Source organism: Jatropha curcas, chromosome 2 (assembly GCF_041381405.1).
Source record: "Jatropha curcas cultivar XTBG-Jc1 chromosome 2, XTBG_Jcur_1.0, whole genome shotgun sequence".
NCBI classification, from domain to species: Eukaryota; Viridiplantae; Streptophyta; class Magnoliopsida; order Malpighiales; family Euphorbiaceae; genus Jatropha; species Jatropha curcas.
This window is the reverse complement of record NC_143152.1, coordinates 33333730-33346557: the sequence shown is the minus strand read 5'-3', so window position 1 is coordinate 33346557 and position 12828 is coordinate 33333730. Positions and strand designations below refer to the sequence as shown.

The 12828-nt window shown below is 36.3% G+C and overlaps 3 protein-coding genes across 5 annotated transcripts; 2 read left to right on the top strand and 1 right to left on the bottom strand.

The window, feature by feature from the left end:
- The first annotated feature begins 1114 nt into the window (after window positions 1–1114).
- LOC105647351 (uncharacterized) lies at window positions 1115–6723 on the top strand. Of its 3 annotated transcripts, none has more exons than XM_012233396.3 (9): window positions 1115–1391; window positions 1595–1660; window positions 1785–2111; window positions 2613–2714; window positions 2890–3582; window positions 4210–4265; window positions 4352–4662; window positions 4774–5093; window positions 5269–6723. In XM_012233396.3, the coding sequence occupies exons 3-9, from the start codon at window positions 1923–1925 to the stop codon at window positions 6580–6582; spliced, it is 2985 nt and encodes a 994-aa protein (XP_012088786.1). In that variant the 5' UTR covers window positions 1115–1391; window positions 1595–1660; window positions 1785–1922; the 3' UTR covers window positions 6583–6723. The 3 variants fall into 3 exon arrangements, with proteins under 3 accessions (XP_012088786.1, XP_012088787.1, XP_012088788.1); XM_012233397.3 differs by having other exon boundaries at window positions 1592–1660; XM_012233398.3 differs by lacking the exon at window positions 1595–1660.
- Window positions 6724–6872: 149 nt separating this feature from the next.
- On the top strand, window positions 6873–8605 carry LOC149498675 (uncharacterized). The gene has a single exon (XM_089717740.1). It carries the CDS (start codon window positions 7490–7492, stop codon window positions 8267–8269), a length of 780 nt encoding a protein of 259 aa, XP_089573866.1. The 5' UTR covers window positions 6873–7489; the 3' UTR covers window positions 8270–8605.
- Window positions 8606–8885: 280 nt separating this feature from the next.
- Window positions 8886–11590, bottom strand: LOC105647803 (Protein kinase superfamily protein). Its single transcript, XM_020684636.3, has 5 exons — window positions 11172–11590; window positions 10909–11093; window positions 10634–10823; window positions 9959–10350; window positions 8886–9846 (listed from the first exon to the last, which is right to left on the bottom strand). The coding sequence occupies exons 1-5, from the start codon at window positions 11278–11280 to the stop codon at window positions 9280–9282; spliced, it is 1443 nt and encodes a 480-aa protein (XP_020540295.1). The 5' UTR covers window positions 11281–11590; the 3' UTR covers window positions 8886–9279.
- Window positions 11591–12828: the final 1238 nt, after the last annotated feature.

The window sequence follows — 12828 nt, the reverse complement described above, 5'->3', positions numbered from 1 at the left end:
AGATGTAGAAGAGTGGAGACCAAAGCTCCAGCCCAACCAGCCAACCCAAAGCGCTATCAAAATCATCAGTCCATCATCTATCATTCCATAGTCACGGACCTGACCTGACTGAGCGACACCCCCTGCTCCGTGTGGTTTCAGTTAAGTAGGACCCCACTTACCACTTTACTATTCATACATGGGACCCACTCAAGAAAACCATTAAACGATACTCCCTGACGTTGCAAACCGATGTCTGATTGTTTTTCCTAACGCTCATTCCTCGAGCGTGTAATTCAAAAATATCTGTGTCTGGTTGACATGGCGCAAAAAACAGTCCACTTACGTGCGGGTGTCCGTCACACCTTGCCAAATCATCTCCCTAGGTGGTAAAATTTCACACCTATAATCAATGTGTCTTCGCACGAGTGGTTTTACGCCTTCTTTTTTTAGGTGAGGTCGATAATTTTATCTTTATAAATAAAATATTTACTTTCTAAAAACACTTTATTCTTTTATAGACCGACTTAAAGCCGGTTATAATCTAATTATAGAGTTGACCCAAAACGATTAGGATGTAATTATAGCAAGCCGTAGCACCTATCTCAACTTTAATGCACATAGGGATGTAAACGAACCAAGTTCGAACTCGGTTAAAAAATTAACGAGTTTGAATATTTTAAGTTCATGATAAACTTGGGATCAGCTCGAGATTTGAGACTCCAGTAAATTTAAATAAACATTACATACACACACGTGTGTGTATATATATATTTATAAATTTGACAAATGTTCCATATGAATATCATTAAGTTCAAATTTATATTGGGCTTAATTTAAGTTGAATTTTTTTGAAATCGAGCTTGAAAAGCTTGTGCGCCAGCTGATTTATGCCCCCCTAAGCGCACATATAAGTTTTTGAAGAGATTGGAATTATTTCCCCATCCCTCCCTTGAATGTTGAGTGTTTAACGTAACTATAAGTAGGCTTTCGAAGTGACCAACTCATAGTGCTAGCGGGGCACCACTTGCCATGTGTTATTCCTTATCGAGAGGGCGAGCGAGCGAAGGAAAAGGTGGGCCAGAGTAGCAATGCAAGCCTTTCCTAGATAAATGACAGAGAGGGAGAGTGGAAAGAAACGTTTCATTCAGTCGCTGACAATTAAATGCTTCTCTCTCATTAGTAACGACAGAAACTAGCAAAAAGAAAAGCTCACAGTTACTTTAATTCTCTCTTTTCTTTTTGTAATTTTTTTATCACCATTTTTCTAGATAGAGTAAGAGAAGACGGAAGACAGAAGTGTTTTTGAAATTCTTTTCTTTTCGTTTGGAGAGTTAGGAGGAGAGAACCGATTCACCGGTGGCCACCGCTACGCTGTCGTTTTCGCTAAGCACCGTCACCGGCATTTTCTGGTTCGTTCATTCTTTATTAGTTTGTTTCTTAGTTTCAGTAGTCTTTGTCAGATATTCACTGACTATTTCATGAATGTATATCTATGTAGCTCTTTCGTTCTTGCTGTTTTTATTCTTTTATCTGTTTCCTTCTCTGATTGGAGAGGAATTTGAAAAAACAAAAAATCAATCTAAAGTGCTGATTAAACTGAAAAAAACAGCAGATCATAAAAGATTCCGTGAAAAGATAAATTCTCAGGAAGGAAGACTTGGCAGAGATTATCGGAAAAGTTTGTTATTTTACTTTCTTTTTTTGTTCACATTGCTCAAGTCTCTCTCTCTCTCTCTCTCTCTCTCTCTTTTTGGGTCCTTAATCACTTCTAGATTCATAGGTTAAAAATTGAATATTTACAGATGAACGTGAAATGAAAGTATGACTAATAGTGGACTCGGTTGTTTTGTTCACAAGTGAACAAAGTGAATTCTCTGAAATTTCTACCATTACAAGACTTATTTTCAGCATTGCAACTAGTTGCTTCAGTGACAGCTTGAATGCCTAGTAGCAAGGTTTATCTGACATACAAGCGAAAGCTGCCATCATCAAGAATTGGCATTGCCAGTGAAAAGGGTTATCATGATTCATTTTCTGAAAGACCAAGTGATACTTCTATGACTGGACCAGACAAGTGTGATAGGCTAAGTGAGGAGCATAAATCAGAAAACGAGCAAAAAATTTCACCGGTGAGTTTGCCTAGGATTGATAAGTTTTTTCTGTTGCTTTTAAATCAATTTCCTGAAATGCAGTTTGCTGTTAAAGGATTACAAGTTCTTTACTCACATAAGCTAATTATGGCCTTTACAAGGTATGCTTTCTACTAGCTGCTTCAAATGGCATGCAGAAAAAGGACCTTGATGATCCATATTAAGTTTCCGAAATATATTTTATTGTGACCATGCTATTAATAACATCCATTAGATTCTCTCTCCCCTCTCTCTTTTAATTTAATCAGATACTAACAAAAACAGAAACTTGAATTAAGCTGCTAAGCCTGCGTCATTTTCCTCTATTTATTTGATAAGTTCTTGTTTTAAGCTTGAAAATATTGATCAATGTATATATTATTAAATATTTAAAGTTTTTTAATTTCTGTGAAGATGTATTCTTCTTCTACTCTTGACAAATATCAATTTCTTTTTCCTTATCTCATGTCTTCTCTGTACACAATCCCAACTTTCATGCAGATATTTCCTGGATGTGTTATATGTGGCATCAGAGGCAACCTGCTGCGATGCAAAGACTGCCATCAACCTTATCATCATCAGTGTCTTGATAGGGCCCTCGAGGTATTAAATTTTACTGAGGAGAAAGAAGAAAAAAAATCTTGGCATTAGCTTTCAGTTAACAGCATAAATTTTCCTATTATCTAATGAAATATTCTCTTCCTCCTTCCCTTCCCTTCCCTTCTCTTTTCCTCTCCCCCATTCTTCCCTCTGTTTCTCATACATGCACAACCCATAGCCAAAGCATATGCTCAACAGGGAAAGACCGAGCTGCGGTTGTAAACTACAAGATTCTTCTGCACTTCAGCCACTGCAACAGCTAAGCAGACTGGAAGCGATGAAACCCGTTGAAGGATCTGATATGAAAATAATGACTGTCAGCTTCTCTAAATCATCTGTGAAAGGGAGTCCTGGTGAGGGCACCTCTGGAAAGTATATGAAGTCACCTCCTTATCTGGATATATCCATGAAAAGTATATCAACTCCTATGGAAGTTAGTCCTTGTTCAGCAACAAACATGGATTCTGAAGGGAAATTTATTTCTCAGTCAACTGGAATGAACACTGGAAAGAGATTTAGTAGCTCAAAATCAGCCACTGAAGGATGTCACGTCTCTGTATGTGATGCTGGTTCTTGTTTGCTGGAAGCGCCCAGCTTTGGAGGCACTAAATCATTCTTAAAAGGTAATTGCACTGACTGCCCTGGCAATTCACTTGGGCAAACTAAGTTGACTACTCCATTAATTACTTTTAGTCGAAGATGTAAAAGAAGAAAAGAAGATAATGAGGCTCATGTTAATAGTTCGTACCTTGGGGAGACTGCTGATAGTGCAGCATCTCTTAAACTTTGCTTGGGAGATAATTCAACAGCTTTGGGGCTACCTAGGGAGGATACAGATTCAAGGCATAAGTTTCATCAAAAACAAAAAATTGTATGTCAACTTCTTTTTCTGCAAAATTCCTTTTGTTTCTTGAACTGTTTTATGATACTGAATTGTCAAATCGTAAAGTTAATTAGTAATTCAACGTTGTTACGATGACTGTATTTTCAACCATTTCTTCACATGCATTTCATTGCTTTGAAAGGAGGGATAAAACTTGTTTTTGATTGATTAAACATACTAAAATGTCTGTTTATGTTGTTTTTGCATTCTGTGCTCAAATGCAAGTATGAAAAATCTACAGTGTAGTAGAACTGAATCACAACTTGGAAACTGTAATTTTCTTGGATGAGTTTGTGTGTACGTGGTCTTTTTAATTTCTTAACATGCATAGTAGTAGTAATGTGTACAAACTAATTGAATGATTCTCAGGCTTTTTGTTAGTTTGGGAAAAAAAATCCTTTATTAGGACTAAACACTATGTAGCAACTAGTAATGGAATAAACTCAGTGATGCTGTTTCCTCAGGTTTAACATGAAGTCTAGATACAACAAATCTAATCCTTTTGGTAGATGCTGGTTGTCTGTGTTTCATCGTTTAGGCGTTAATGTATGCTGAAACCTTCTTATAGGTTTCTCTCTATGGCTATCACTCACACATTTAGATGATATATTACAGATAAAGGGTGTTGATTCTGCATCCGTGCATGTAGGATCTGCTCTAGAAGCTAAGACGTAAGTGCAATGTTAACTTAAGTGAATTATTACTCAAATTGGAACTTGAGTTCTAAGTTTTAACAGATTGAATATTTTTGAAGCAGTTTGATATATGAGGGAGAACCATCTAATGTTTCTAAAAGCATGCATAAGGATGGACCGGCTATCAATGGACAAGGACAGATTGCAAAAGTTTCAATGGACACTGAAGAAGCGCTTCTAGACAATTTGCAGATCTCATTAAATGATGCTACTAAAGATCCATGTGAAGCCATAGTCGTAGACACCGAGTTGGAAAACACTAAATATCAAGACAAACCTGAAAATCTGTCAAGCGATGGTGGGAAATCAACAATCATTCCTGACTACAAAAAAGAAGGATTGCAACCTTATTTGGATCTGTCTGTTACTCCTGGTATATTTTGTTAACTTGTCTCTTAAAAATGCTAGACAAGGGCATAAGCTGGTACTTTCATCTTTTCATGTTCAAATTACAGTGCAATTTATCCAGTTTGCTCCTTTGTAGATTCCTGTGGTACATCGGACAATGATATCAATTTGGATTTGGAATGTCAAAAGGAGGCTGTTGATGCCACTTCAGAATCCCTTCGAGACTCAGTGGACTCGACAAGCAGAAGTCATGCCACTGTTTTAGATCAAGTGTCCCCTTGGGAATCATTGCAAGGCACGAGTAAGGGACTTGTAGAAGCTTCACAAATTCATTCAAGCAGGGATCTTAGTGATGCATCTAATTCTGTGGAAGAAGTTGGTGCTAACTTGAAAGATAATGATGAAGCTTGTCCTGGACCCTCCTTGGACAATGCATCAAGAAATGAATGCCTGCAGGCAAGTTGTAGCTCATTGTATGCATATATCTATTCTGGTTGTTGACTATTTCCAGTAATTCTTGTTCTGTATTAGCTTCCTTCTTCTCTTCAAGAATTAAAATTTTGTTATTTGGTACTTCCTGTGCTTGATATGACTTCCTATTTAATATGTTTCTCTGTGAAATTAATTCCAGCTATTTTCTGAAGAAAAGGGCAACAGTTTCATTCAAACAATTAGAAAGCCAGAAGTTACTGCTTGCACGGTCTTGGAAGAAAGTAAATCTCTTCATTTGGGAAGTGACAGTAATCAGATGAGACAAAATTCATGTGGTTCTCCATTAGAATTGAGTTTATCACTCCCTACAGAGTCTGATATGGGTAATTATTCATCTAAAAAAGACCCGATCACATCACAATTCTGGAACTCTGACAGTGAAATCAGAGACTTTTTTCGGGATGCAGTGCCTCAGTCTTCACCTAACCAGGCAGCTCCATTGCTGAGACATAAGCTGATGCTTGACAGAATTGTAATTCGAGCAAGTGGTTTAAATGCAAAGAGTGGTTTTAACGAGAAGTTTAAGCCATATGCTACATTATGGTCGGAAGAAGAACTGGATTCTCTTTGGATAGGAGTGAGAAGACATGGAAGGGACAATTGGCATGCCATGTTAAGGAATCCAAGACTCCACTTTTCTTCATGGAGGACAGCAAGGGACCTTGCTGAGCAGTGGGAAGAGGAACAAGCAAAACTGCTGAATGACACTCATGTTTTACGATTTAAGTCTCCAGTAACACATGAATTTTCCGTAGACAATAATGGTGGCTTCATGTGCCCGAAGACAGGATTTTGGAGAGAAAATGCTCCTGAGGAAACTAGGCTCTCCCTAGGAGATATTTATTCTCATAGAACTGCTAATGTCTCAAAGAGACGGCGTTTCAACTTCTTTGGTGTTGAAAGAAATGAAATGGAACAGCTGTGCCGGCCTGCTGCTTACTCAAGAAGTTATTCTGACTTTCAGGGTGAGATATATGGCAAGGGACCATATGATCATATGGGTTGCGCGACTGTGCCAAGGTGTGATCCCTTATTTGTTAATTGCTCTTTCACTGCTTTGGCACCAAAAGGAGGCAATTTGCCTCATTGGCTAAGGGAAGTAGTAAGCACTCCTCCTCCGAGGCCAATGGAGGCAACTCTACACCCTGGTTTTTCACCTATTGCTCATTTAGGGAAGATGCGAGTTATGAGACCATATCAAGATCCTAGCGAGCTACATTTTAGTGGACTGAGGAATAGGATAGATAGCGAGTTTGGTGATATAAGAGCCAATGGGCTGCAGCCATCTGGTAATGGTCATCACTCCTATGTCACCTTGGGAATGAGACATGGGAAATCTGGAGTAAGTCGGAGTTCTGCACGTCTTGCCAATAAACAGGACAACTTAATTGTTATCGATAGCGATGCATCTTCTGAGGAAACAATATCTGATGATCATAGTGCTAGGCCCTAGCATTGAGGAGGTTATGTAAGCGAGACTCTTTCTTTAGTTATCTAAAATGTGTTCATTATGTGTTGTGCAGTTTTGTAGTTTAGCAATTTGTAAATAAAAATTTTCACCAATTTCTATGTCAATTTTAGACCCATTGGTGCATGTACTGGTGCTGTCTGATAATTTCTAGCTGCTAGCAATATCTTGAAAAATCTATGGGTTTCATGACGTTAGGAATATACCACTAACATATCTGCATACTGAGCCTTAATTTGAGTAGACCAGAAGGTATTACTGCGAAATTGGACCTTTGTTTTTTCTGGTTTGTTTAGCCACTAGGCAGCAGAGCAATAAGTTAATAATATCTGCTCTACTCTAAAAGTTTGAAAAAAAAAAAAAAAAAAGGTGAAAATCATGTAATGGGATGTTAGGTATGTTGTTCATGGTATAAATAATGTAAGTTTCTTAATTTTTCTGAATGTAGCTTAGTTTAAGTAGAAATCAATATTTATTTTGTCTCTAATTTCTGAAATCTTAGAATAGACAAGGCTAGCCTCCCCCTTTCCAAGAAAAAAAAAAAAAGAAAAGAAAAGAAGGGGAAGATTCACCAGCCAAATGATTGAATGGCTGACGTCAGATGTGAAGGATTCTAAAATGTTGCATCTTCTTTTTTTCCTTAAATAATACAATTTCAAGAAAATTCCATGCGAGGATAGCAAAAATACAATTTCCAAAGTTTCCTTGATGTTATCAAATTAACATGATTCACCATTGTAGAATGAAAATTCCAAGGTTTATTTTTGCCCAAGATCCTTTGCATAGGACTTCCCTCCATCTAAATTTGTCAGTTATTAGAAGCTAGGACTTTTTAAGTAATTGTTCTGTCTTCCCCCTCCTTTCCCTCTGTTTCAAAACATTTGCAGTTGCAATGAGGATGGTTAAAGATTCTAAGAATTGTAGGGTCCTTAAACTGGTGCACCCTGGAGGCTTTGTTGAGATTCATCAGAATCCTATAACAGCTGATGAGATCATGAAAAAGAACCCTAGACACTGTGTTACGCGCCCAGATGTTTTCAAGTTTCCATGGATTGTGGTTAGGCCTGAGTCTGTTTTGAAGCCTGGTGCTGTCTTCTACATTGTTCCATTTCATACTATTCATATCTTGCTGAAAAAGAACAGGCACCAGTATCAGGACCCTCTGCTGCTGCACCTGCAACATGATTTGGTGGACTCTGTTGAGGTAACATACTTTCATCATCTTATGGAGAAGCAGTCCCTTAATATATTGCGCACCCGAATTAAAGTAGACTGCAAGATTGAAGATTGGCCTGATGATTCCATTTTTCCTAATTGTCTACTTAGAAATAAGAAGGTCCTTGATGCATCCCACAGCCAGGAATCGTTAGTCAAGTCTCACTTTGAACTCGAACATTTTGATGATTCTCTTAATACAGCTTTTGATTACAAAAATCACCAAGAACCTAAGCAGCTAGATGGAGTTGATTCTTCTGTCAAGTCAAGATCTTCGTTTTCATCAGATGATGCTTCAAACACTTCTCGCATTGAGGGTGCAGTTCCTAAAGTTGATTGTGTGATGGAACCTAACAGTTGTCGAGAGAAGGCATTGAAATCTTGCTTGAGGAAGAGCAACCAACCTAGATCACTTGGTCTCAGGGTAAAATTTTCTCTTCCAGATGAGGAAACTTGAATATTTCAGATCATGCACTGAGCTAGGATACCATGGTTGGAGTTTTCTTCATAGAATTAGCATCAGTTAGGAATACTTAATAGCATGAGATAATGAATGTTTAGAGGCTACTATATCAGACAGGTAACAAAATGGTTGTGGATCATCTCTAGAATGTCCACAGTCTCTCTCTCTCTCTCTCTCTCTCTCTCTCTCTATATATATATATATATATATATATTGGTGTGTCGTCTGATAAGGTATTAAAACTGAATGTACTCGTAATAAATAGTTAATAATATTCTTGTTCTTGTTATAAAATGTTAAATAATGTTCTTGTTCAGACTTCAGCCCAGAAGTGGCTACAGTTAATCATAATAAATAGTTTCTTTTTTTTCTATTTTCTTTGGAAATCATTTGAAATTAACATCAACTTTCGTGCATAATGTTCAAGTTATCAGAATATAAGCTTATATTTTGCAAGGCCTCTGTTATTGAAGCACAGGCATGGAAATGCATATGTCAGGATTAATCTCCTTGGCTATTCATAGGTTTCGAAGCACATTAAGTGCAGGGTTTCCACAAAGCTGCTGATAAATTTTCAGGTTATAACAGCAACACTGCTGATACGTAGATGGAAAGAATATAATGTCATCTTCAGTTCAATATGGACAGAGGTTTCATATATTAAAAACACGAAAAGTTTTGAAATTAAACATACATAAAAAGCTAATTAAGAGAAAAGGAACCTCCATGGAAATCTATCTTTCGCCTGTAGTCTTTCCCCCACAAAAAAGAATATTTTCTTTCAACTCCCACCCTAAAAATTATGCTAGGGACTCATTTGTTTATGTGCAGAAGATGATGTTATGGTGATCTGATTGAGATCATCTTGATGAATAAAAAAGTTCCTCCTCTGATCTCCCGCTATTGGTGTGATCTATAAAGAACACTTTCCATTTTTAATTCCCTGCTACTCTTATAGATAGATGAAATGCTAAAATGATCCATTTCTATTGCGTGAATCAATGCTATTCTTCTTCTTCATCTTTTTCTTTTTCTTCTTCTTCTTCTTCTTCTTCCTCCTCTTCTCCTTCTTCTTCTTCTTCATCAGAATCCTTCGAGTTTCTTCTGCTCAAATGCCCTGAAGTAACACTTCCATAATTTGATTCACTGCCAGTCTTGCGGCTTGAAGAACCATTTTTATTTCGCATTCTTCTGCTGCTCTTATGGCTTGAAGAAACAGCATCTTCTTTATGATCATCATCATCTGATGATGATGATGACCGGCTACTCTTGTCATCGTCATCTGATGAACTTTCTTCACCTTCTTGTTTTTTTTGCTCATGATTAATTACTTCCTCTGAAGGTGGAGTTGAAGGACTTGGAGGAGAAGGAATGCTTCCATCCGAAGACGTAGAAAGAAAACTTAAAGTTGTTACAACATCACTCATCAAGGGACGAGCTCCTGCTTCCTCTTGCAGACACATTGCTGCAATTGCAACTGCCTGATTTAAATCTTTTTCTGGGAATCTCTTCTTAAGAAGTGGATCTGCCATATCAGGAAACCTTTTTGGATCCCGAAATATGGGTTGTGCCTGTTTGATCACAAGGGAAAAAAAAAAGTCTCTAATGACATGTCTGTGTTTTATCTCTCTAGTAATGAAAATTTCAAATGTAATTCATAATAATAAAGTGAATACTACTTACCCAAGCAACTAAATTTTGCTCATCGATCGGTTTCGTTGTGTCTATGGCTTTCCTTCCAGTGATGAGCTCTAGCAAAATAACACCAAAACTGTATACATCTGACTTCAATGTTAGTTCACCACCTCTTGAATATTCTGGAGCACTATAACCATAAGTTCCCATCAGCCTAGATGGTACATTCATCTTGTCTCCAGAAGGGCCAAGCTTAACGAGTCCGAAATCGGAAAGCTTTGGGTTATATTCTTCATCCAACAAGATGTTTGATGGTTTCATATCTCCATATATAACAGGAGGATTTGCCTTATCATGCAAGTACTCTAAACCTTGAGCAGCACCAAATGCTATCTTCATTCTGGTAAACCAATCTAACGGCTTCGTTTCTGAAGCTAACTCTGCCAATTAAATTAAGTGATTCATGGAACACTATCAATCTTGTACTGGAAAAAAGGAAAAAGGAAAAAGGAAAAAACTTGACAGAAAGCAGCTGAACAGGACAAAAAATGTTGCTTATAATAAAAATAAGGATTTGAGCTTTTTAATGAAGAGTGAATTTAACATGTCATGCTCATAGTTATAAACACTCCCTGAAAACAGCATTGTCTGAGAAGCAAATTTCACCTCAGTGCCAAACAATGTCTAAATAATTTGAGCTTTTAGTAGTGAGTAAAAGATTACCAAGGAGATGCTGTTGTAAAGAACCTCCATTTATAAACTCATAAACCAAAACCCTCTGATCTCCATCAGCACAGTATCCGACAAGTTCAACAAGATTTGGATGGTGTAAAAGACTTAACATAAGAACCTCAACGAGAAATTCCTTGTTCTCTTGTAGTCCACTCCTGTCAAGTTGTTTTACAGCTACAACCTGAGCAAAATAAGTTTCTGCTAATTAATTCAACTATAATTTACAAAGAAAGCTTGAACAAACAAGTTGAAAGATTCTATAAGACCTGTCCTGTTGAGGCTAATGTGCCTTTAAAAACTCTTCCAAATCCCCCTTCACCTAACAGACATTCCTGACGGAAGTTCTTTGTTGCAGTACATATCTCCCGAAAGTTGAATGCTTGTGCTGCAATATTTTCATTATCAACGTTGGGTTCTTCTCCTTCCTCTCCAGGTTTTTGCTTCTTATTCTCTGCACAGACATTCTTGTCCAAATCAATTTGTGTAATACTAACACTAACAAATAATCAAGGTAAACAAACATGCATACCAGGTGATTTTGAATCAGTAGCTTCTCTAGGACTAGAAGGAGAACCGTGCTCTCTCTTGCTAAATGATTTCTTGCTTTTCTGCGATTGAAAGCACGAAAAGCAATTCATTTCTTTTTCTTATTTTCTTATTAAACAACCACACTTTGATCAAGAAACAATTGCCCTCTCTCTCTATATAATAATAATAATACAACTTCTCCTCGAAATTGATCAAGGAACGATTTTTACACTCTCTAAATATAAAATGTAAAACACCAAGATCAAAACTTGGGACAATATAACTTTGCCTTGAAATGTAGAAGGCAAAGCTAAAAGCTTTGAAAAGGAAACAAAGAGAGGGTCCTTCAAGCTTTGAAGGACCCTATGAGAGAAAGGATAGAATCAAAGAAAAAAAAGAAATGGTTGAAAGAAGCCATAATTTTTTGGAGGGTGAAGAGAAAATGAGAGATATTTCCTCAGAACTGTCGGAGAAAAAGGAGGAGAGTTGTTTGGAGATTTTGTCTTATTTTAAAAGACACCCATTTTTGTGGAGGTTTCAGGGCAGCTGCCTTTCCAGCCGTTCAAACTCTAAGGATGGAATTACATTACATTACATTTCATTAGTTTCCTTTTTATAATTAGACATAACATAACCACATCTAAAACCGGATAATTTGTTTTCAAATTCAAACTATAAATTTACCTAATTTTTATATAGGATTTTATGCTAATCATATAACTTACATAGTTACAAATATATATAAAAAATGTCTTCTTCTCACCAAACATAATTATAATGCTGTTTCTGTCACCCGCATTGCATTGCATGTATTACTGGTCTCCTCCTATTCTCAAATTGCAGTTCCAATTGGGCCAACGAGCATTGGGCCTACGAGCATTTGGCATAGATATAAAAGGCCACGTTTCGAAAAAGTTTGTAACGCGTAATCTGATTAGTTTTTTTACTGATACGAAAAGTGAAAAGTTCAAATTCAATTTTTATTCGACTGTGAAAGTTTTTATTAATTTAATGAGCTAAGAGAAATATTACTCCAATATAATTCATATTATTGTTTCGACTTATTGAGTCTCTCAACGAATGAAAAATATATATTTTGCTAATTTTTCAATATTTCTTCAATCTAATTTCCTAAATATATATTCTTCGAAAATAATATTTAAAAATTTTTTTTTTTTTTTGGAAAATGGATAGATTGAAATAATAATGTAACAATAATAATATAATAATAATGAAAAAAATATATGGAAAAATACCCAATGGACCCAAAAACGATAGAGCAAATGCAAGAAAGCTAAGAAAAAAACACAAACACATGCAAACCAATTAGAAGCCACATCATAAAGTATTAACTCTTAAGTATCAAAGTTCACTTTCCGACGTGTTCCCAACTTTTCTTTTTTGCTTCCACCATTTTTTTTTTTTTTCTCATGCACGTTCTTTTTAGTTTTCAATATTGCTAACACTTTCTTCTTTCTCCCACTACCATATATATATATATATATAACAGTTTAAATTAAAAGTATTTAATAAAAATAGTTATTCAATGACAAAAAAATTTTATTAATTATTTAATTAGTTGAATTCAAAGAAAAAAATATTACATAACTTTTTTTCTTTTACTTGTGCTCGTATTTTTATACCCAGATCAAATTAAT

Coding starts and splice junctions, on each gene's coding strand:
- LOC105647351 (XM_012233398.3), top strand. CDS start 1,923: ATGCCTAGTAGCAAGGTTTATCTGACATACAAGCGAAAGCTGCCATCA. Junction 3,583..4,209: donor TTCATCAAAAACAAAAAATT/GTATGTCAACTT, acceptor GATATATTACAG/ATAAAGGGTGTTGATTCTGC. Junction 4,266..4,351: donor TCTGCTCTAGAAGCTAAGAC/GTAAGTGCAATG, acceptor TTTTTGAAGCAG/TTTGATATATGAGGGAGAAC.
- LOC149498675 (XM_089717740.1), top strand. CDS start 7,490: ATGAGGATGGTTAAAGATTCTAAGAATTGTAGGGTCCTTAAACTGGTG.
- LOC105647803 (XM_020684636.3), bottom strand. CDS start 11,280: ATGAATTGCTTTTCGTGCTTTCAATCGCAGAAAAGCAAGAAATCATTT. Junction 10,351..10,633: donor TTTACAACAGCATCTCCTTG/GTAATCTTTTAC, acceptor TTTAATTGGCAG/AGTTAGCTTCAGAAACGAAG. Junction 9,847..9,958: donor AGCAAAATTTAGTTGCTTGG/GTAAGTAGTATT, acceptor GTGATCAAACAG/GCACAACCCATATTTCGGGA.